This window comes from Anguilla rostrata, chromosome 10 (assembly GCF_018555375.3).
Source record: "Anguilla rostrata isolate EN2019 chromosome 10, ASM1855537v3, whole genome shotgun sequence".
In the NCBI taxonomy this organism is placed as follows: domain Eukaryota; kingdom Metazoa; phylum Chordata; class Actinopteri; order Anguilliformes; family Anguillidae; genus Anguilla; species Anguilla rostrata.
The window spans coordinates 3,949,234-3,970,628 of NC_057942.1; the positions used below are offsets into that span (position 1 = coordinate 3,949,234).

At 47.8% G+C, this 21,395-nt stretch overlaps 3 protein-coding genes across 5 annotated transcripts; 1 reads left to right on the top strand and 2 right to left on the bottom strand.

Moving 5' to 3' along the window:
- Positions 1-466: 466 nt before the first annotated feature.
- mvk (mevalonate kinase) lies at positions 467-10,254 on the bottom strand. The gene is made up of 11 exons (XM_064353529.1): positions 10,014-10,254; positions 9,826-9,918; positions 9,493-9,640; positions 9,205-9,352; positions 7,859-8,014; positions 6,220-6,323; positions 5,808-5,853; positions 5,271-5,361; positions 4,178-4,294; positions 3,911-4,064; positions 467-1,618 (listed from the first exon to the last, which is right to left on the bottom strand). The coding sequence occupies exons 2-11, from the start codon at positions 9,901-9,903 to the stop codon at positions 1,467-1,469; spliced, it is 1,194 nt and encodes a 397-aa protein (XP_064209599.1). The 5' UTR covers positions 9,904-9,918; positions 10,014-10,254; the 3' UTR covers positions 467-1,466.
- Positions 10,255-10,365: 111 nt separating this feature from the next.
- Positions 10,366-13,343, top strand: mmab (metabolism of cobalamin associated B). Of its 2 annotated transcripts, XM_064353530.1 has the most exons (9): positions 10,366-10,556; positions 10,975-11,039; positions 11,200-11,293; positions 11,392-11,449; positions 11,588-11,660; positions 11,836-11,933; positions 12,174-12,238; positions 12,340-12,399; positions 13,001-13,343. In XM_064353530.1, the coding sequence occupies exons 1-9, from the start codon at positions 10,444-10,446 to the stop codon at positions 13,083-13,085; spliced, it is 711 nt and encodes a 236-aa protein (XP_064209600.1). In that variant the 5' UTR covers positions 10,366-10,443; the 3' UTR covers positions 13,086-13,343. The 2 variants fall into 2 exon arrangements, with proteins under 2 accessions (XP_064209600.1, XP_064209601.1); XM_064353531.1 differs by lacking the exon at positions 10,975-11,039 and having other exon boundaries at positions 10,407-10,556.
- A 194-nt stretch (positions 13,344-13,537) lies between these two features.
- On the bottom strand, positions 13,538-20,849 carry aldh3b4 (aldehyde dehydrogenase 3 family, member B4). 2 transcript variants are annotated; one of them, XM_064353527.1, is made up of 10 exons: positions 20,626-20,849; positions 19,446-19,641; positions 18,749-18,859; positions 18,076-18,196; positions 17,809-17,894; positions 16,704-16,785; positions 15,744-16,133; positions 15,072-15,238; positions 14,871-14,970; positions 13,538-14,687 (listed from the first exon to the last, which is right to left on the bottom strand). In XM_064353527.1, the coding sequence occupies exons 1-10, from the start codon at positions 20,676-20,678 to the stop codon at positions 14,488-14,490; spliced, it is 1,506 nt and encodes a 501-aa protein (XP_064209597.1). In that variant the 5' UTR covers positions 20,679-20,849; the 3' UTR covers positions 13,538-14,487. The 2 variants fall into 2 exon arrangements, with proteins under 2 accessions (XP_064209597.1, XP_064209598.1); XM_064353528.1 differs by lacking the exon at positions 20,626-20,849 and adding an exon at positions 19,842-20,302.
- Between the last annotated feature and the right edge of the window lie 546 nt (positions 20,850-21,395).

Sequence of the window (21,395 nt, forward strand, 5' to 3'; positions counted from 1 at the left end):
TTTTATTATCTATCCCTCTGAAATAAAGAAATAACAAATAAAAAACGGGGGGAAGATGATGCAGCCGCAGCTCGCAGGCTGGTAAATCCACCCCACCATCGTAGTGACAAAGTGGTTTACTTCCAAATCGTGTCTGTAAATGAACTAAAACGGCTCTTGGGAGCCGGCCAACGCTTCCCGGCTCCTACTTCTCGGATTAAGAATCATCGCGCGCGTTTAATCATACCGGCAGCCCGTGACAAATGTCCGTTCGCAAATAAGCGCGCGCCTCCCTTCCCGCGTCCCCGTCCCCGTCCGTGGTTAATTCTGGATCTGCTATTTGTGCCCCACATTTGTGATAAATATAATAACATGAAAAAAAAAAAAAAAACAGACTTCGTTTTTAAGACAGAGATATAGCCTTACCATGCTTGTGAGTGTGTGCAGTTGCCGTGTGTGACAGGAAGGAAGGTTCGTTCAAAAGCAGCCGTTTTTCTCAATATAATTTATTGCCATGTTGGCCGTTCGTTGAGACGTTGAAGTGGCTTGCACGAAGCGAGTCCTTGAGAGTTCAGTCCTTGTAGCCATGGTGACATTTTACACACTCCCCAAATGTTAATAAATTAACAGAACTGTGATTTCAGAAATGGGAAATTAACTCATTACACACATAATTGCAAATAAATCATTCCAACAGCACCACGACGTGCTGAAGCACGGGCTTGAATGACATTACTGCCACCTACTGGTCGTGTTAGCTCACTACAGGCACCCATTCTCTATTACTTGTGCGCAAAGGGTCGAAGATGCTGGTAGGCGGTCTCGTCCAATGGGATCTTTGTACACAGATGTCTGCAGCCTAAACGATGAAAGAGACTGAAAGAGAAACCGCTAAAAGCATGACGATCCTTTGGACAGGATATCCTCCCTTATTGGACAGATCTGCCTTTGATGTCTGCACTCAATGACACTGTACTGCATGAGAAGACATGCTTCCAGAATGCGCCATTTCAACCAAATGATTCATTTCTAGTAACTGTAGTGATTACGGTTGAATAGGCCCTGTAATTCTGATCCTTGGACTGGTATTTCCTGCTTTTTATTTCCACAAAAAGCCTGACACTGTGCGATTAAAAAAAGTACCCTGCAGTTTAGGCAGGGACATGTTTGAATGATTTGGGGCAGAATGTTTGTGCTCCAAACAGCTTCCCTCACTCAGAGAAGAGCTACATGAGCAGGGGGAGAAGAAGAAGAAGAAGAAGAAAACTAAACGTTTAAGTTAGCTGCCGATGAGTTTGAGCAAAGACCACCGGTCTCCAAATGTCCGGGTTTACCAAGTGCGGTGCAGGAGTCGGGGTCATGAACCACCGCAGGCAGTCTGTCAGGGGCAGAGAAATGGAAGCATCTGGACCCCAGCTCAGCTCAGCTCAGCTCAGGGCTGGGCTTGGGCGAGATACCCTTACAGTCTCCACCGCCGACCGCCCGTCTCAGTGACCGTTTAAAACCCGCTGAACTTCGCCCCCGAGGGAGGACGGCGCGTGCTGCAGCAGGCCGGGCGCGCCGATGCTGGTTTCCCAGCATTCATAGCCACGGCCCCTCAGCTCCTCCACGGTGTGCCGGATCACCGAGCAGTCCGTGTCTGAAAAGCAGAAACGACAAAAGAAGGAAAGTGAAAAAAAACAATCGTGTTCAATGGTTCATAAAAACGAGAGAGAGAGAGAGAGAGGGAGGGAGGAGAGAGAGAGGAGAGAGAGAGGGGGAGACCTACAAGGCCAAGTAAACTGTGCTGTAATGGGGGGGTACCCAAGTATGCGTTATAAACAAATGCGCTGTGTTACCTCTGAGCTACAAAGTCAGCCTGGTAGATTTCAAAACAGCCGAGGCAGGTAATGCCTTGAAAGCAGACAGTTTCTCATTCCGAACATCAATATATTGGCAAGCTTTGAACGAGGCCCTTCATTACAATTCTGCTTTTTTCCCCCCACTCAAAGTAAAAATGAAAAAAAAAAACTGTATCCATGACAATACAGTGAATAATTCATCGAATAATTAAAATGTACTTTTTCGAACGAGGCCAGTACGAGGGGCCAACGGCTTGTGCTTTGAGCACCGCGTGGTACGCAAACTGTAGGTTTTCAGACGTCCTCTTATTAGAATACGTAAATCAGGCTCGGGAGAAGCCGTGCTCTAGACGCATCAGCGCCCGTTACCAAGACATTCCAGACTCGAGCACGGGGGGATTGTGGGTAAGCAGGGTGGAACGTGGGAGAGAAAGGCTGGCTGCCGGGGTAGACCGGACACGTAAATCACTCTAATAGGCTACACAGGGCACCCGCCGGGGCTGTGGGATAATGGGGACGGAGCAAATGGCTGGTGAAAGAATGTCACATTAGCCTGTGAATAAAAGGTCCCAAACACTTTGGGAAAATGACTGCTTTAATCAGGGAGGCAATTTTCCGTAATAACCGCGGAAAACAGATCCCGCTGCGCCAGGGTTAATGACGGGTGGAGAGGGGGCTACGGAGAAATGGAGGGGGTGGGGGAAACCGCAGCCGGAAGACCCCGGAACGACCCCCCGAAACGACGGTGGTATCACGGCGAAGCGAAACGGTGATGGGCCGTGCCCAAGAGCCGGGAGGGAAGGGGGGGGGCTTCCCGTTCGAGCTGCCGATCGCTTAGCCTGGGCGGGGTTAAGCGACGGTTTAAACACCGCCGCACTTCGCACTGATTACACTCCAGCGCCAATCACTTATCCCACATTTCAAAGCCCAGCTGCAGCAATATGCCCCAGGTTTTTTTTCCTTTTTTTTGGTGTGTGTGCCAAAAGGAAGCACTTTAGAAATGTATCGACCGCTGTAGAATATACGGTGAAAAGAAAAAGCGAATTAGGTATTCTTACGGGAAAAGAAAAAAAAAAACATTGTCATATGCGCAACATGTTTCTTTCCTGGTTGCTGCAAGAAATTATCAGAATTATTATTTTTCTAAACGTGAAAGGGGGCTATGGCCCTTTTTCAAAACTAATACTCGGAGCGAAAGAATCAGACCTGCGTGGACGGATCGGTTTGATATCACAAAGGACGCGAGTGACGCATTTTCCGGTCACTTCCTCGGGTTCACACCTTGCAGTATAGACCGCATTTTCAGTGCCAGGGAAAAGATGGCTTTTTCACTCAATTAGTGTACTGCTATGGCAACGAGGAGACAGCTGCTTTCCTGTGGAGTGAAACGTAAAGGACAAAAAAAAAGGATAGACCTAACGATACATTACCTGGATGGTGAATGCTAAAAATACAAAAATGGGAAAAGGTAAAACTATTTTGGACAATCTTATCTTATTGGGAGTACCTGGTTATTATGCATCATCTTTGTATTGTGATTCCAAAAAGCTTTAATTATATATGGATTGTAACACCTTATTATAGAGCTGACCTCATTCTATACTATACTATAATTAAGTTTAGAATGGAACAAATGAAGTTTTTGACTGAAAAGTTCAGTATGCAGAAAAAAAATCTATCAGAACTTCTCTACTACTACTAGTAGTAATTTTTATGTCTTCATTTGAATGTATATCCATTCTATCTATACATTTACTATATCTACGCATTTTATAAGTTCCATTTTAAGTTGTTCTTAATTGAACGGCTTTGGTAGCATTTGATACACTATATCATGCCGATAGAGGCCACAGAATTAGACCCATCACCCTTATAGAAAAGAAGAGGGGGAAAAAAAAACACTGGAAACGCTTCCTCTGGTCCGTCTGTTTCGCCCAACCTGTCGTCACGACAACAACTGTCAGAAGCACAGAAGCCGTGGCTAACGAGGTTTAGGCCGGGCGTATAAAGGGCAGAATTAGCATGCGTTGACGGGGGCAACGGGCCGTCGGCACGGAAACACAAGGGGGGGGGGGGGGGGGGGCGCTCACCTGGCCTGAGGAGGGTGATGCCGCAGCCCCCGCCCCCGGCCCCTGTCAGCTTGCTGTGGAGCCCCTGGGCCAGCGTCGTTCGGCAGAGGGCGTCCAGGGAGGGGTGCCCCACCCCGATCACGTTCAGGTGGTGCTGGTTGATGTCCATCAGCTCCTGGAGGTGGGGAAGGGGGGGGGGGGGGTGTGACACGGGACTCGTGAGGCTGTGTGCCCTGCTGGGGGGCCGGGAGGGGGGAGCGGGGGGGGGGGGGAGCATTGTCGCCTTACCTCCAGAACGCTGTAGTGCTCTGGGGTGGGATCACTGGCCATTTCGGTCAGAGTCAGCTGACACGTAGAGGAGACGGCATCTATGGACTCCAGCACCGGGTTCATTATCGAGGGAAACTGGACATGTGAGAGAAAGGGGGGGGTTCCAATTAGTGCTCTTTAACCTCTCAAAGGTGTGAGGTCACAAATACGCGATTAGAATGTTCTCAGCTGAACATTCTAATGCTGATGTCACAATCACTGCCAGTAATTGCGAGCAGCGGAGTTCTAGAACACTGACTGACTAATTTAAATAAAACATTCAGAGAAACCTACTCTTCAAAAGGATAACCATGCTACTGTAAGTGGGCGAGGAAAAGCAGGCTCTTCAGCCAATGTTAAACAAAAACAGCTGGCATTAGAGTACCCATTATTATCTAGTCTTAGCAAAGGAATACGCGAACAAGACAGTTTAACAGCAACAGCTGCTACTGTTGAAAGAGTTGGGAGATCAAGATGCCAAAGGGGACAAAAAAGTAAAATGGCTGACTTTGAATTTCATATACAGTCACAGTCTGTTATACCGTGGTGTGAGCTGGTTGTTCTAAAGTTACAAAAGAAATATAGTGGCTTCAGAGGGGAGATAAATCCGTGAGACAGTTAATTTCAGAGACACACTGAGTCATTGAAATGCTCGGAAATCTGTTCCTGACTTAGAATAGCTCTGCACTTTGTGTACCTCCAACCGAAAACACTGCAGGCCTATACCCGCCCCCCCACCCCCTCCCCTCCTCCTCCTCTTCCCCAGGCCCGCCCCCCCCCCCACCCACCCACCCCTCCACTCTCTCCCTCCCTCCCTCATCCCCATGGCACCACGAGAACCACAGACACCTGCTTCCGTCGCCAAGGCAACGGCACACGAGGGTGCTCTCTCTCTCTCTCTCTCTCTCTCTCTCTCCCAGAGCGCCTCGCGTTTCCGTGTTTTATGGAACTGCTCGACACGCAGAACCCCCGGGGTGTCTTTTAGACACAAAGCCGGGGCGATTAGGATAATTACAGGGTTGGATGAAAACACGGCGGACGTGGCGAACGCGGCGGCGGCGGCGTTGGGTACCTTGTTAATTTTGTCCTTCACTCCGGCAACAAGTACCTTGGTGCTGCGCGGAACTTTGGTGTTTGTGAGCAGGATTCTCAACATGGGGACCCTGGCAAAAAAAAAAGAAATAATTTTTTAAAAAAGCATGTCGCGTGTAATTAGAAGTCAGTGCGGCTTTTGCGCGTGCCGTCTCGGTGAACTTCATCCTTTGAAAGCGCGCGTCACAAACATGCGTGATCCTCTACCGCAGGCTTCAAGTCTCTTTATCAGAAGGAGGCAAAGTAGAGATGGGAAAACTCTGTCAAAGCATAAAAAACACTTTAATACGGCTGTCCAGGCGGCAGAAGCTCGCTATTACACCGGCAAGCCTACGTCCGCTTCAGCGAGTCCTTCCACAGAGATCGGATTAATGAGACTAGCGGGACACAGGTCACAGGAAAACGGAAAATTAGAGCAAACGGGGAGAGACACACACACACACACACACCATGTACCATGTGACGATGTTACAGTCCAGGAGAACATTTGTGACACGGTCAGGGTGAAACGCCGTACCTGCTGAGTGGCGTGATCTTCCCGGCGTGGTATCTCAATATTCCACCTGTGAGACGAGCAGACAAACGGCACGAGGTCGGCGTGGAAAGCAGCAAAATGTCACCCGCATGACGGCGTACGTATCAGCCGTCTTCTATTTAAACGCCTGCCTTCGCCGCAGCCAATCCTGCCGCGTTTCCAGAGGGAAAACGGGCAATTCGGGTCTACACCAATGGGATGAATCCAAAAGCACTTCCACCAATGAGCCAGAGCTATCATACACTCACCGATTGGCCGATTGCGGCCTCTGTACTGCGATCGCGATTACGGTACAAAAGGGTTCCGGCACGTTCCGGGCCGGCGTTCACGGCGTCGCGCGTTCGGGCGCGTTCGGCCGGCGTTCCAGCCAGCTCGCCAGCGTTCCGAGCCTTACCCCACGTGCTCACGGCGTTGTCCACCCCCGACGGGTTCCCGTGGATGATCTTCTCCCCGAGGAAGGCCCACGCGTTGATCAGCTCCATCTCCTCCTCGCTCCACCTGTTTCTCCGACGACACACGACCACACCCAATTCACATCCCTGCATGCTGCATCTTACGCCTTTACTGTTGATCCAATCTTCTTTTTTTTCCCCAAAACTTATTTCATAATAGTTTGTATAACTTATAATATATCCGTTTTACTGACCTTAAGCGGTTTTGTTCTATTATCAATGTTTATACCAGGATTATAAGACCATGAAAATAATTTATTATCGTATTAAACATGACCAACAAATTCCATCACATAAAGTGGGAATACTGTGAACCATCACGCTCCAGTTCCCACAGAATTACAAATAAGCCAGGAGAGCCGAGTGGCTGAATGTGCTATGCTAGAGCCTTGCTGCAAGCACTTTTTCGGGTGGAAAGTGACTGCTGAGGATCACAGTTACGCACACATCCGTTTTCAGGGAAAGAGAGGAGGCCTGTGTTGGAACTGTGAACCCTGCTGGAGATCTCACCCGTTCCTGCTTTGCGGTGTCGCCTGATTCGGGCCTGATTTACACCCTATAGCAACTGTTAAAATCGCAGAGGTGTTGGTGCGATTATACTGTTGACGCTTGGTAAGTACTAACTGCGCCGGCTTGGCTTAACGGCTTAGAATCCTTTCGCGTGTGAGAAACGTAGGAGCCACGTTAATTGCTCTCGCAAGCAGCGACTGGCAGAGATTCAGTTTCTGTCGGCGAGCGGCACTTTAATCAGAATCGTATTCAGCGTCAGGTTCTGCAGCCCAGGCCTATCAAAAAGGCCTGCTGACAGCCGAGGATAAAACTACCACTCAGCAACATCATTTTCCTGCAGATCTTGTTATTAATATTACCGCTTACCCGTTCTTATCGTGGTTTATTATTTGTATTTTCTTCCCTATTGCCTGTGCAGAACCGACACAGCGCAGAAAGCATCGACACAGCCGTGGGAGATGAAGCGAGAGGGAACTGGCGTTCACACACGGATGGCGAGCACCAGGGAGACGCGCACGGCACACACACACAGAAGCAGACGAGCTTACTGGACCGAGGCCAGAAATTATGTCTACCTGAACGACGTTTACCTGCAGAGACCAGCACACCACACGCGGAACAGTTTACAGAGAAGGTGAGTATCTACGAGTATCCATCTCCCCATTCCTTGTGGAGCTGTGATGCCCGTCTCAGACATGTGACTCACGTACAGTAAGGCCTGTGTTTCGGGGGGTGTGATGTATGGGGCGACATAGCTCAGGAGGTAAGACCGATTGTCTGGCAGTCGGAGGGTTGCCGGTTCAAACCCCGCCCTGGGCATGTCGAAGTGTCCTTGAGCAAGACGCCTAACCCCTAACCGCTCTGGCGAATGAGAGGCATCAATTGTAAAGCGCTTTGGATAAAGCGCTATATAACGTCCATTTACAGTCCATTTACCATCATAGTATCCATCTCCATTCCTAGGAGTGTGATGCCTCCAGACACGTACTCCGACAGTAGCCTGTGTTGGGAGGTGATGCATGTAGAGATAAGACTGAGCGTGAGAGGCGACTGGCGCCGCGGACGACGTACCTGGCTGTCTGGTCCCGGTCGCCCAGCGGGCAGGTGACGGCTCCCCTGGCGCGCAGCGACGCCGCGGCGAGGCACACGGAGAACGCCGCGCTGGACCCCAAACCGGCGCCGGTGGGCAGCTCCGACCACACCCACACAGTCGCGCCGGGCAGCCCCCTGAAACGGACCGGAACCGGCGCGGTTAAAAAAAAGAGGGCGAACGCTGAGGTGTGTGAGCAGCCCGCAGGAGGCGACTCTCAACGGATCCCCACTCTCCCCCACCCACCCACCCACCACCACCCCACCAATCCCCCATCCACTGCTAGATTCAGAAAGGAGGCATCATGAAGCCACCAATCAGCCGCCACTTCCTGCACCACAGAACAGCACACAGTAAAATGCCCACTGGAAATGCCAGAGGACTAATATATACGCATGTGAGGGGAACTTGGCTTCCTGTGATGTCAATGGCTGATGAAAGGGGTTTTTTTTTTTTTTGTTTATTTATTTTATTTTTTTTTTGCAGACAGGAAGAAACGGAAAACGAATTGTCCACTCCTGCTCCCCGGTGACAAACATATCCAGACTTGTTAAGGCTGCAGTGAAGCTTTGCGCCAAACCCTCATTAGGCCACCCTGTCAGGGAGGATCTTCCCTTTTCAAACGAGCTCGCGCGATGTCAGCCTCCGCCAGCGCACGCACAGCACGGAGCCGTCACGCGGCTCAGCGTTTGGCTCCGAGCTACCGGGACCATTTCTTATACGACACAGGGGTGAGAAAATGGGGGCCTTTTTCCTGTCTCAACTTCAGAGTGCTCCATCTGTTGGAAGTTTTTTTGTCAAAATGACAAGCTAACCGCTAAGTTTTCCTCCAAAACGCGATCTGTGTTTGTGATAATTATATTTTATCTTTATGGCCCCCTATTATTGCCGCGAGCTCTCAAAATGTTTTTATTGGCCGACCGTCAACATATCACAACATATGACACACCAACCAACAAAGGTGGAATAAATTGTATAAACTGTACGATAATTATATTCATATACAAGAAATACGATTTTATGCAGTACACTCTAAATCTGTGCCAAGGAATGAGGTGAAATGACTGTCATTTAAAATGAATGCCCAACGGTGAGGAAACTGAGCTCAAATCTATATTACTACCAAGGTATTTAACACAAATTATTTGAGTAAACCTATCCTGCTGTAGAAGAAAAATGTAGTCTATAAGCCTCTGGATAAGAGCATCTGATCTGATTGTAATGAAATTGGAAATACAAAAGGTTTTTTGGGAGTTGCTTCTCTTCAAGACACTGTCATAAAAACACAGAATTCTAACACTGGAAACCAGTTAATTGCTATACTCACCCGGACTCGGTAAAAACGGAGAGGTAGATGTACAGGAAGGCGAGGACAGCCATGGTGCTGGTGTCTGTATTACCGTCCGTCACCCCGATAAAACCCCGAAGCCTAGAAACAAGGTCAGTATCCAGCTCCTTCGCATTCTTCGGGTCAGCTGTGAGGCACACAGAGGTTAAGGTATTGTTCATTTAACTTCATTGTGCTTTGCACATGTGGCAGAACTATTCATTGAATCTCTGAGGAGTTAAAGCGTAAAGTGGGTTCTTTTTCCAGAGGATGTGGCAGAAATCGCACCTGTGCGGTCAGGCTGCAGCGACTGCAGCGATGTGACATCCCAGGAAAGGAATGTGTGGATGTTTGGCAGATTGATGCAAACTTTCCCGGCCGAATTCGGCTCCAAGCGCAGATACGTGCGCAGGTTCAAGCTCACAGCCAGGGCCACCTAACACAGATAAATTGCGCGACAATTAAGTCACATATCTGTGTGACAACACTGCACAATTAACTCAACAACAACAAAAACGTTTTAATACGGCTTTATCAGTGTAATACGAGATTATTATGTAGTATTTTGCACACACAAAAAATCTAACTCCCCGCTTTTCAACTTAGATTGAAGCAACCTACCTTCCCATGGACTACAGCATGCTCTCCGTGAAGAATGGCTTTTCCGGGTGCAGAGACAATACATTCATTTATAGGCATTTCAGATCGAACAACCTGCGACATAATAACGGACACAGAAAATATTAATTATCAACGTCAGGTGGTTAGCGAGCTTTCAAACAGTAGTTAGCATTTAAAGTTAGCTTTACCGGCTCACGCACGCCGCACACAGGCAGATCAGCTTCTGAATAGCGAGAGAGCAAAAGTTAGAAATATTCGAGCCTACGTCAGCTGTCTAGTTGCTGCAAAGTAAATCACAAATGACAATTATCACAATTTTCAGACAAGATAGCAGTGTAATCGGTTTACGTCTATCAACTTTAGGTTATTCATACGACCAGAAGCATTAGTCGCATTGAGGATTGTCAACATATGAGGTGCACGCTACCGCCCGCCGTGATCCAATCAAGATTGATATGCAAATCTACCGATATTCAACTGTCCAATAAACAGCCAGTTTTCACACTCGTGCCATTGGTCGTCTGATGTCCTGACGTTCGACCCATCCGTACGGAAGTCGAAGATGGCCAAAATTGTGAAACAAGGCAGTCCTTTTATTTATCTCTACGAAATATAAACATGGCTTCCGTGATAATAAAACACATTGCTTCTCGTTGCGTTCTCAGAACTTACAAAAAATCCATTCGTGTATGTTGGACCAGGCCTTTATGTGCAAGTACAAATGATACAGGGTGAGGTTTTAATTAATTACCTATCTAGTGGGATAGCTAGCTTGCCAAATAGCATCAAATGTTAGCTTCAATCAGCCTGTCTGCCTACCTGTATTACCCAGTACTTGTGGAGTTAGCTTTCTAGGCTCTTAGTAAATTGTTTATAAAACATTATTAACTAAAAGCTTGTACTCTTTTGACCGATACTGTACCTTATTTGACACCTTGCAGCGCAAGCTAGGCATAACTCAATTCGTATGGCATAGCATAGCATTGGTGATCTAACTGCTCCATTTAATTCTAGCTTGACACTAATAGTTGATTTTTTTTACTAGGGTGGCAAGACAGAAAACGTTACTGTGGATTGCTTTATGTTTTATGTGAGGTGAAGTAGTTAATAATGCAGCTAACATACCCGTTTTGGTTATTCCACTGAAAGTAATGCAGCAAAATCAGAACGAGGCAACAAGGCACCTAAAATATATACAAAAACAGGAGACAAAGGTTGGTAATGCCAATTACATTTCGTGCGTGTATTGTTATTTGTGTAATTCAGCAAATGTAAACTGCATCGATAAACGATATCAATGTGTTTTGCTGCGTGCATCTCACCCTGTGACATTCAGGATTTTTTAATATATATTATTCTTTATCATTCTAAAAGGTTTCTCCAGCACTTTCACCGGTGAAAGAAGGCCAAAGGAGGACGGTATTTTCGAAGCCTTAGGGGCAACCGATGAGCTGTCCTGCGCTATAGGGTAAGGCAAAACGGGGGAGGAAACAGGGTTAACCACTCCACAGTTGACCATTGAGTGCATTCTTCAGTTTGACTGCACTTCCCTATAATGTCTTTCAGATTGGCCAGAGAATTCTGCATCGACCAAGGCCATGCATTCACAGAAGAGCTAGAAAAGGTTGGTTGAAAACAAAACAACTTTTTTTTAAAACTGTCAATATGACAGTTTAACAAAAATAATTTTACTCAACAGCCATTATTATATTTTTGTATTTTAAGTTTTATGTTCCTAATTGTTGCTTTCTTTACATCACAGATTCAGTGTGTGCTACAAGATGTGGGATCGAATATCGCCACACCCCAGTCATCAGCAAGGCAAAGTCACATAAGTAAATTTTTCCAACTTTAAAGTCTGCTAAAATTAATGTTATGTGCCTTGCAGAAGCAGCTGTTTTTACAGAATTATGCTTTGCCTGCTTCACAGTCTTCTGTAAATCTTGTGCCAGTTCTCTGTTCATTAATATTTGTATTTGAAATTGACTGGTTAATGTTTCTTCTGCACAGAGAAGACCATGTTTAGTGGACACCCTCTCTCTGACCTGGAACGCTGGATTGACAAATATACCGAGGAACTTCCTCCACTGACCAACTTCATTTTACCCGTAAGGCCACATTCAGAACTGCTTAAACAGTCTGGTGCTACGCCAGTGATAACACACTACAGAACTTTTGATTCGGCTGATGAGGCCTCAGGCACTGATGAGCAGACCTGAATTAATTCTGTCTGTCTGTGTGTGTGTGTGTGTGTCCGCCTGCCTGTCTGTCCATCCATCTGTGTGTGTCTGCCTGCCTGCCTGTCTGTCTGTCTCTCCATCCGTCTGCCTTTCTGTCACGCCCTGCAGTCCGGAGGGAAGAGCAGTGCCGCCCTGCACGTGGCCCGGTCAGTGTGCCGCAGGGCGGAGCGCAGGTGGGTGCACCTTACCTGCCCTAAACAAGCCCCCACGCGCATGAGTAACATTTACACGCGTGGTGCCACAGACACCAAAAACCCGCCGTCCTCTCTTTCAGCGTTGCCCCTATCGTACGGTCAGGTGAGGTGGACGCAGAAGTGGCCAAGTTTCTGAACAGGTAAAAAAAAAAAATTCAGTAAGGTTCTTGGGCTTGGGAGGGGTCCCGTGGTCTGGGATTGGACAGAATGCAGGCCGCTGTCAGTACTGTGACCAGTAGCCCAGCAGGGCGCTGCATAATTGGCGGTTAGCATATTTCAGGGGTTGGGAAGGGTTTGGTTGGCTAGGATCCACATCTCATTGTTCTCTAGCAAACCCCCCCCACTGGTCGACTGGTCTAAAGGACTGGAATTCAGACTTGGTCCTGGGGAGCCCCCCTGTGTATGTGGATTCACATTCCAGCCACAACAGCAATCCCAGGATTTTAACAAGCTGTTAATTTTTCTTAATTAGGGGGCTTTTCATGTTTGGAGGGATCATTTACCCACTTAAGCCACATTATGTCAGAAGTAGCTACGCATGCCATGAAGAAAAAAAGTCACATGTTCACAACGTGCTGGATTGCAAACAACTACATAGGTTACAATAATAATTAATACCTGGTCAAATTTAGCACTGAGGGATGGGGGGGGGGGGGTGTTCAGCATGGTCAGCTGCAGTGTACAGTGTACCTGTGTGTCATGCACCAAATTAACCGGCTGCGTCTGTTTTTCCCTGACCAGGCTCAGCGATTACCTGTTCACCGTAGCCAGGTACGTGGCTATGAAAGAGGGCAACAGGGAGACCGTCTACAGGAGGCCTGAATGAGGAACCGCAGGAATGAAGAAGGGAAGGGGGGGAAGAAACAAAATGGCCGTGCGCACAAGACTCAAACTCCACAGGAGTGCATCTCAGTGGTGCATCCAGGACTGAAGCTACAGTGTGTGAAACAGTACTTTTACTTCAGCACCACAAACTTATCTTCCAAGAAGAAGATGTTCATTATTAAATACATTCATTTCTGAAATGATATGATTGTTTTCATGTAAAATAAACTGCTTTCACACTTTTTTTCTGACCATATAACCTGGGTCACGTTCACATTAGTCTACTCTGAGGAAGAAAAACATTTCTCCATCTAGCCATATACACAAGAGGAATTTTAAGAAGCTAGTTTCTGTTTCACTGATAGATGATAGTCTTACATTTGCATCTACCTCCATGGAGACTTGCATGTAGAGTAAAGGCTTGTATTTTTTATATGTTAGGAAATTTCACCATTGCGAGTAAGTGTAATCCTTTATTGTGACAAAACATTTTTTTACTGTAACATTAAGATCAAGTAATTGTTTTGGCATAGTTATTATTAATTTGATTACAACCACTTTACGCTAATTCCATTCCACATTCAGATAATTGTACTTTTTCTTGTGGACATTACCTCATAAATATAAGAGACATTTGACACAATAAAACAAACAAGGCAGCTTAAATATTACATTTCTCAATACTGCATTCTTTAGAAGTGGGAGCCTCAAGACTCTTCTGCACACATGGAACTACTGCACTACCACCAAACAAAATACTACATTACTACAGATTTACGTCCGCTAGGTTATATTTCCTAGTAAAACAGGAACGGGATTGACACATTTCAAGCACTAGGACCAAATGGGAAAAGAGCTCTTTATTTGGGGGCTACAGACTTCTAAGGAATCACAAGAGATGTGTATAGCAAACCAGGATCAAATTATTATGATACACTTTAACTCCATGGATACTGAAAATGGCTGCAGATTCTGACCACAGAAGAAAGATTTTCACCATTATTTAGAACAGTGCTCCATTTTCCTGTGAAGTTCTGGTCAGTAATGTTTTTTCGAAAATTTTAAGCGGTTTGTAGCAGTGTTTTAAACATTTTTTTTTTTTTTTTTTTACCAGCTTGTTCAGAGTTAAAGTATTTCAAATACAAATTCGATCCGGGTCTGGCGCTGCTTAGCAACCAGCCTGGCAGGCCAGATGATCTTCTCGGCAGGAGCAGAGCACTGGACCAGAGGGGGAAGTGTGTGTTCACCTCCTCCCACCTCCTCTCACCTCCTCTACGAGGACCGTTCCTGCAGGACGAGGGTCGCTTCCACATCCCTTGGCGCCGCGGAGGGCAAGATGGCCGCCTCTGGGCGTGGCCGGCGACACCCCCGCCCCCCCCCCCCCCCTCCCCTTCCCCTTCCCCTCACAGGATCTGGCACCAGCCCTGGCTCTTGTAGGACAGGGTGCTGGCCCAGGTCATGAGCGACAGGTTGCGGTCCTCGTAGGGCGGGTAGCGCAGGTAGGTCACGCACTCGATGCGCGTCCCCCGCAGCAGGCAGGACTTCCTGTGGGAGAAGGTGTCGAAGCTGGCGCGTCCGTGGTACGAGCCCATCCCGCTGGCACCTGCCACGCCCGGAGAGGAGAGGGGAGGGTTGGCACAGCAACCTTGGAACCCCAAGGCTTGAACCCCCGCTATTTTAACCCCCCCCCACACTGAGAGGAGAGGGAGGGTTGGCACGGCAACCGTGGATCCCCAAGGTTCGACCTCCGACAATTTAACCCCCGCCCCTCCCCCAAAGCACTTACCCACTCCCCCAAAGGGCAGCACCACCATCAGACTCTGCAGAATGCAGTCGTTGGCGCAGAAGCTCCCGCTGGACGTTTCCTCCATCAGACGGGAGATGACCTGCAGCGACGGGAGAAAAAAAAAGGCGGGAAAGTTAGACCAGCTGACGCGCAGACGCGACGTGAGAGCCGCGTTTAAAAAGCGCGTCGGAGCTGCAGCACCTTGCTGTTGCTGGAGTACGCGTACACGCAGAGCGGCTTCTCCCGCCTGCAGATGAAGGCGATGGCTTCGTCCACGTCGCTCACGGTCAGGATGGGCAGGACTGGCCCGAATATCTCCTGCTGCATGATGGGATCCGTCTCCACCACCTCCGTCAGCAGGGTAGGGGCTACACAGGGCAGCGTAGTGCAGAGGTTAGGGAACTGGCCGGGTGACCTGAAGGACACTGCTGTTGTACCCTTGAGCAAGGTACTTAAACTGTACTGCTTCAGTATTTGGCTGTATAAAATGATACTAGGCCTGCCATACACACACACACACACACACACACACACTCAAGATAATGATTATGCACAAAAATTTATGAATTCATGAAATCTATTTCTACAGACACGGCTGTATGCTGTGGGCTTGGTCTCAGTTGGACCATGCATGTTAACATGATCAAAATATGAATATCAATAGCAGCTTATGAATCTTACGTTCATCCATTTGTACAGCAGGTTTTAAAGATCTTCGGTCCAATTTAGGTTTGGAACTTAAAGCCTTCTGGTGGCAAATAATGATTTTAAACCTCTACAAAACACCAGAGCAGCAAGCCACCCCCTCCCCCCTCCTCCTCCTCCTCCTCCTCCTGCTCCTCCCATCCCCCCCCCCCCCCCCCCCCCCCTCACCGATGTACTTCTCGGCCTCGTTCACCTGGCCCCCGGCGGCCACCGTGCCGGACCTGGCGAGCAGGCCGCGGACGCGGGCGAAGCCCTCGGCGCTGGCCAGGCGCCCGTAGCTGCGGGACTGGCGCGGGTCCGGCCCGTAGAACTGCAGCAGGGCGCATCGCAGCTCCCGCAGCAGGGCGTCGCGGGCGCCGGCGTGGCACAGCACGTAGTCGGGCGCCGCCGCGCTCTGCCCGGCGTTCTGGAAGCGCGCCCAGGCGATGCGCCGCCCCGCCGCGCCCGCGTCGCACTCCGCGTCCACGTAGCACGGGTTCGTCCCGTCCAGCACCAGCGTGACCGGCGTCAGCCCGCGCGCCGCCGCCTGCGCCACCTTGGTCCCGTCCGCGCTGTTGCCTGGGAAACGGGGTCGGGTTTTTAAAAACGCTGCGTTCACGGACCCTGCTGACACGCAGCCATAGCATGTATCGAGCTCCCCGCTCCTAAACCCACATTAAAGGTATTTCCCTAAAAGACTAAACAGGTTAAACAAATGAAATCGACATTTCTCCTCTTTATGAAGGTGAAGGCCAGTCCACACACCACCAAATTTGTCCGGACTTCGTATGAAAAATACTTCCTTTTCCTATGCTAGCATGGTGCAGAAATTTCTAAAGCGGAGTTGAAACTTTTTTTACTTTATTTTTTCCTTCACTGTGGACGCGTAGAATGAGTATTTTTCATTCCCCAGACCTTTTTTTGGCCGTGTGTGAACAGCTCTACTCCTTCATCAACTGCTGATCTATACAGCTCCAAGCACCTGCAAAATTATTTTCAGACTGAGAGCAAAAAAATCCCTCCTGCATGCTCTCTCATGATGATACATTGCTCTCCAAGTACCTGTAACCTATTTGATAAGGTGCGCAGAGACTTTTTATTAGAACGCAGACAAACAAACATTAGTCAAACACCCTGTTTTTACCTCACCTGTAAAGAATACGTGATCAAACTTGAGATCTACAATCTCAGGCAGGTCACTGGCTGAGGAGAGTAGCACATGGTAGCACTCCTGAAGAAAGGAAAGAGACAGTGTGACCATAGATATAAAGTGTATGATAGAGCACCTCATCACCATAGAATTCCAAACTCATCTTTTTCTGACATCATAGATGTAACCAAGCACAACACACTCTCGGTGCCAGCTGTGGCATCTCCGAAGCTCTTCTCGATTTATTCAAAATATATATGTATTTATAATGAATATAGATCATAATTTTGCATTTTAGAGCACAACAACAACCGTAGGGGCAAAATGTGTCAGCAAGTGTTGACAGAAACAAATTTAGCATGTTAACATTAATGGTAATTGCATTCTATAACTGCGACTGCATACTTGTTATTCATGAATTCGTTGGGCTCCTAATTAGATATCAACATTGCTGAGACAGACATGCTAAAGGGGAGGAAGAGAGAAGGGCATTCTGTCATCTCAAAATTCATTAATTCAATTGAGTTCAACAGCTAGAAGGCTGCTGAATTATAATTTTTCCCAAGCTGTTAGTAAAGCTTACGTGTTGAAACTTTTGTGTGGCCAAATATGTGATATCGTAGCTTTCAACATGGTGGACAACTAGCAGACTGGTTAAAAAAATGGTAATGCAAATTATAGCTAGCCTCATTAGCTAGTAGGACAAGCTTCATTGTCATCTTCATGAATCGTACAATGTATAAATGGTATTAGTGAGCTAGCATGTTTTCAGTGACTTTCAACCAAAAACCAATCATTTGTGGACTAAAAACCTTTACTGAATGGCAGTTAAATATCATCAATATACTCTTAAAGCACAAATTATCACAGGCAGGTGACAGACAGAAGACTCATGAAAATGTATAGCTTATTGGACAATTGATCATCAAGCAATGGCAAATATGAGGTAGAGTGACTGTATCTTTGTAGATTTAGTAGATGCCACAACCATAACCATCAGCCTAACTAGTTCTGACAGACAATAGCCTTGTCACATGAAAACTAATTAACCAGCCAGAGAATAAGCAACGAGCCAATCACAGGGCCAGTGGTGATTCTGCTCACATTATCCAGGTAGGACGGGATGAGTCTGTGCAGAAGCTCTGCTGTGTGAGAGCTGGTATCTGAGGGATTGATGATCACACAGTTACCTGAAAAACAGACACGTGTAGACACACGCACACACACACACACAGGACACACACTACACACACACACACAGCACCAGCAGTTCACACACATGTGCAGACTTGGCTGACCTTCCAGACAAATTGTGCTGGCCTGGCTGTAGTGTAAAGTTGGAATGTTTGTATCCTCAGTCCAGTATCTCACCAGCAGCAATGGCCCCCACCAGAGGCACCAGGCAGAGCTGGACTGGACTGCACCAGGCCCCGACCACCAACACCACCCCCAGGGGCTCGCACACCACCATGCACTCATCCAGGGAGGTGGCCTGGAACACACGCAAACGTCCAGTTAACGAGGGGGGGGGGATAGCGGGGTGGGGGGGGGGCTGCACAGGACTCAGGAGATAAGGCACTAAGACTGAACACAAGTCCAGACATATCCGACTCTCTTGTGCAATGGAGCGTCCAGCCTGTGGAAGGGGGGTGTGGGGGGGGTGGGAGTGGGGGGTGGAACAAGTGCAGGTTTGTGGCGGGGGGAAGTAGGGAGTGGGGGGGGGGGGGGTCAGAGTGATAATCTTCTTTGGCGGCCGACAACACAATGCGCTGCTTTGTGGCTGCGGGAACGCACATATTTGGGCTGGATGGAGACTGTCGAGTCATCGATAATCCGGCTCAAGCCAGGGGACCCCAGATCGCCTTGTTTTCTCAACAATACTCTCCGGGGGGAGAAAAGCTACTCAGTTCTGGCACCCGTACATGGCGATGCTATCGTCACCCGGTTTTTGGAGCGGACAGGAAACGGGAAACAGGAAACGGGAAAGGCTCATCCTGGCACTTCCCCCGCCCCGTCTCGCTTCCCTGAATTAAGATCCACTCACCAGGTTCCTCTCCACGTGCTGGGGCTCCATCCACTTTGTGAGGTTGTTGATGGCGTACAGCGCCTCGTTCTTCACCAGGATCAGCTCCGACACCACCGACTCAAAGCGGGGCTGTGTCGGGGAAAACGGCACGAAAACACCCCAGGGTGAGGATCCCTTTCAGGACATCAGCTGAAAGGGGGGGAGGGGGGGGGGTCTCCAAAAAAAAATTTCCCTAGGGCCCAGTATTGGCCCTAGCCTTTGAGGGGCCCTAAGTTGGATTTCATTTCCCCCAAATCCACCCCCGCCCCCCGACAAAATCAACATTATAAACACAATATACATTTTGGAATGATAAGGGGCCCCCTGGTGGTACTGGGGCCCTAAGCATGCTTATTTCTCCAATTGGGTCAGTCTGACTCTGCTAGGACATCCAATAGTCCAGAGCTGGATGTGGATCTCAAACTCCAGTCCTGGAAGACCAGAGTCTGGTTTCTGTTGTCTGGAAACAGACTCTTTAGCCAATCAAAGACTTTAGTTAAGCACCTAAGTGCAGCAACGCGTCAAAAACCGGCAGCCACACAACAGCCCCTCCAGGAATTGAGTCTGAGATCCCTGGTTTAGTGCCAGCCCTCGTATAGAATATATAGCTCGCGCTAAAGAGAGGGAAGCGCTGCATTCTCTGACCACGCGACAGCACCGAGGACCTTCCCCCCACCTTGTGGAGGTCCCTGCAGAGCGCGTCCACGAAGTCGCACTCGTGCTCGGCCAGCATGCGGACCAGGGTCTCGAGCTGGGCGCGTCGGAAGCTCTCCTTGGACGTGCGTCCGGCTCGGAACGCGGCTCGAGCCCTCTTCAGCTGCTCCGCGCAGGCCGCGGAGCCGGCCTTTGTGCTGGACTCCTCTATCCGGGTTCTTAAAAACAAAACACATCAGACGGATCGTTGCTGTCTCACAAACATTACAGTACAGTACATGACATTACATTTTATTTGGCAGACTATTATCCAATAAGCGCACACCGAAGGTCATTGGACCGACTACATTACACAAGTCCGATAAGATATAATTCTCAGTATTGTGGCAACAGCAGACTTTCCAAATGACTTGCATACCTTTAGGTCCGTGGACTGTTACGATACTAAAGCTTGAAAGGCTTGTTCAGTGCTGTGTTCAGTGCCGTGTGTGCAAGGTGTTTGCGGAGAAACAATGGCTGCGGGTCATACTGAATTAAGATTTATTTAAAGTGGATACCTTGTGTCCTACAGCAAGAATGGGAGGCTGTGCTTTCGCCTGACGCATCTCTCTAAGGTCCTGTAAATGGTATATACGTCTATGCATTTTGTAAACACATGTAAACTTGCTTGGTCATGTTGAGTCAAAATTGTTACTTTAATTGAACCTTTACTAATTTTACTCGGAAAGTCAGCACAGGCGACGGGAATAAGCAACCCCGAACTGGAAACACTTCAAAAACAACTTTTTGGCAGCTGATGACAGGCTACTGCTTCTTAAAAAAACAGTCTTATAAATACTGATAAGACTTCTCATTATCTCTGTAAACCTGGTAAATCAATTAAAGCCAAACCACAAGGACGAAAGTCGCGCTTGAGATAGACAACGTGTCCTCCCAATTCCGGTAAATTAAAGATCTTTGAAACATCACGTGAGTTTTGCAATTCCACAAGGACTGAATCCACTTCCGCGGCCGGCCAATTTAATTGAAAAGTAAGGAACATGTTAGTATAAAAAAAGTCGCTTCTCTAATCTCAAAACAAATTTGTTGAGCGAAGGAGGTCACTCGCTTCTGCGGTTTGTTTTCGATGCAGGCTTCGCTAGCACCAAGTAAGAGTTAGCCTGCACTCACAGTTCATCCTTCCAACTACAACAATAACTTACCTTCTCAACGCCTTGAACCATCGCGCCGGAGATGGGCTGGGTGGTGCGCTCATGCTTTTCCCCCCTTGATTAACATACACGCGCTCCTAAAAAGCCTGACCTTCGCAGAAGGTGCGCGTCCACCTGGCCGCAACTTCTAAAACAGACGATGGGAAAAGTTCTGCGAGATATTTTTGAGTCTGCGCACAAATCTCTTGATCCAAGCGCGAGGGGGGAAACATGGGGCTCCGCGGAATGACATTTTCCACAGGCATATGTTAAATCACGTGTTCCTATTTACTGCTATTAAACTTTAATCAGCTCTATAGATTTCCCATAAAATGTATTATGTATACAATTCGTGATAGGGAAAGTTACTACTTTTTTTATTTCTATCTACAATAACACAAAAAGATGAGTTTTACTCACAATCTTAGACATGACTTTCCTCAGAATAGCCTCATTTGACTTTTATTACAATAAAACAAATAATTGGAGGTGCAGGTGTAGTTAAATTGAGTGAAATCTTATCTACCTTAAGTCTTTTTTAAAACCACAGGTTCTCACCCTTCAACAGATTCTCTCCCACTTTGAAAAATTACTTCCAATAATTTGTTTAATTGTAATTAAAGTGAAATGAGGTTATTTCGAGGAAAGCCGTGTGTAAGTTTTTTGTTTTTTTTAAGTAAAAACTATTTTTGTGTTCTTGTAGGTAGAACTTGAAATGCAATTGTTGTTCAATTGTTATTCAACAAATCCTCAAAAATTTACTGAATTCTTCTCTGCCTTAA

Coding starts and splice junctions, on each gene's coding strand:
- mvk (XM_064353529.1), bottom strand. CDS start 9,903: ATGCCTATAAATGAATGTATTGTCTCTGCACCCGGAAAAGCCATTCTT. Junction 5,854..6,219: donor CAACGCCGTGAGCACGTGGG/GTAAGGCTCGGA, acceptor CTCGTCTCACAG/GTGGAATATTGAGATACCAC. Junction 4,065..4,177: donor AGCACTACAGCGTTCTGGAG/GTAAGGCGACAA, acceptor CCCCACCTCCAG/GAGCTGATGGACATCAACCA.
- mmab (XM_064353530.1), top strand. CDS start 10,444: ATGGCTTCCGTGATAATAAAACACATTGCTTCTCGTTGCGTTCTCAGA. Junction 11,450..11,587: donor TCACAGAAGAGCTAGAAAAG/GTTGGTTGAAAA, acceptor TTTACATCACAG/ATTCAGTGTGTGCTACAAGA. Junction 12,239..12,339: donor TGCCGCAGGGCGGAGCGCAG/GTGGGTGCACCT, acceptor CCTCTCTTTCAG/CGTTGCCCCTATCGTACGGT.
- aldh3b4 (XM_064353527.1), bottom strand. CDS start 20,678: ATGAGCGCACCACCCAGCCCATCTCCGGCGCGATGGTTCAAGGCGTTG. Junction 16,786..17,808: donor TCCCGTCCTACCTGGATAAT/GTGAGCAGAATC, acceptor TCCTTTCTTCAG/GAGTGCTACCATGTGCTACT. Junction 14,688..14,870: donor GCTGCCCTTTGGGGGAGTGG/GTAAGTGCTTTG, acceptor CGGGCGTGGCAG/GTGCCAGCGGGATGGGCTCG.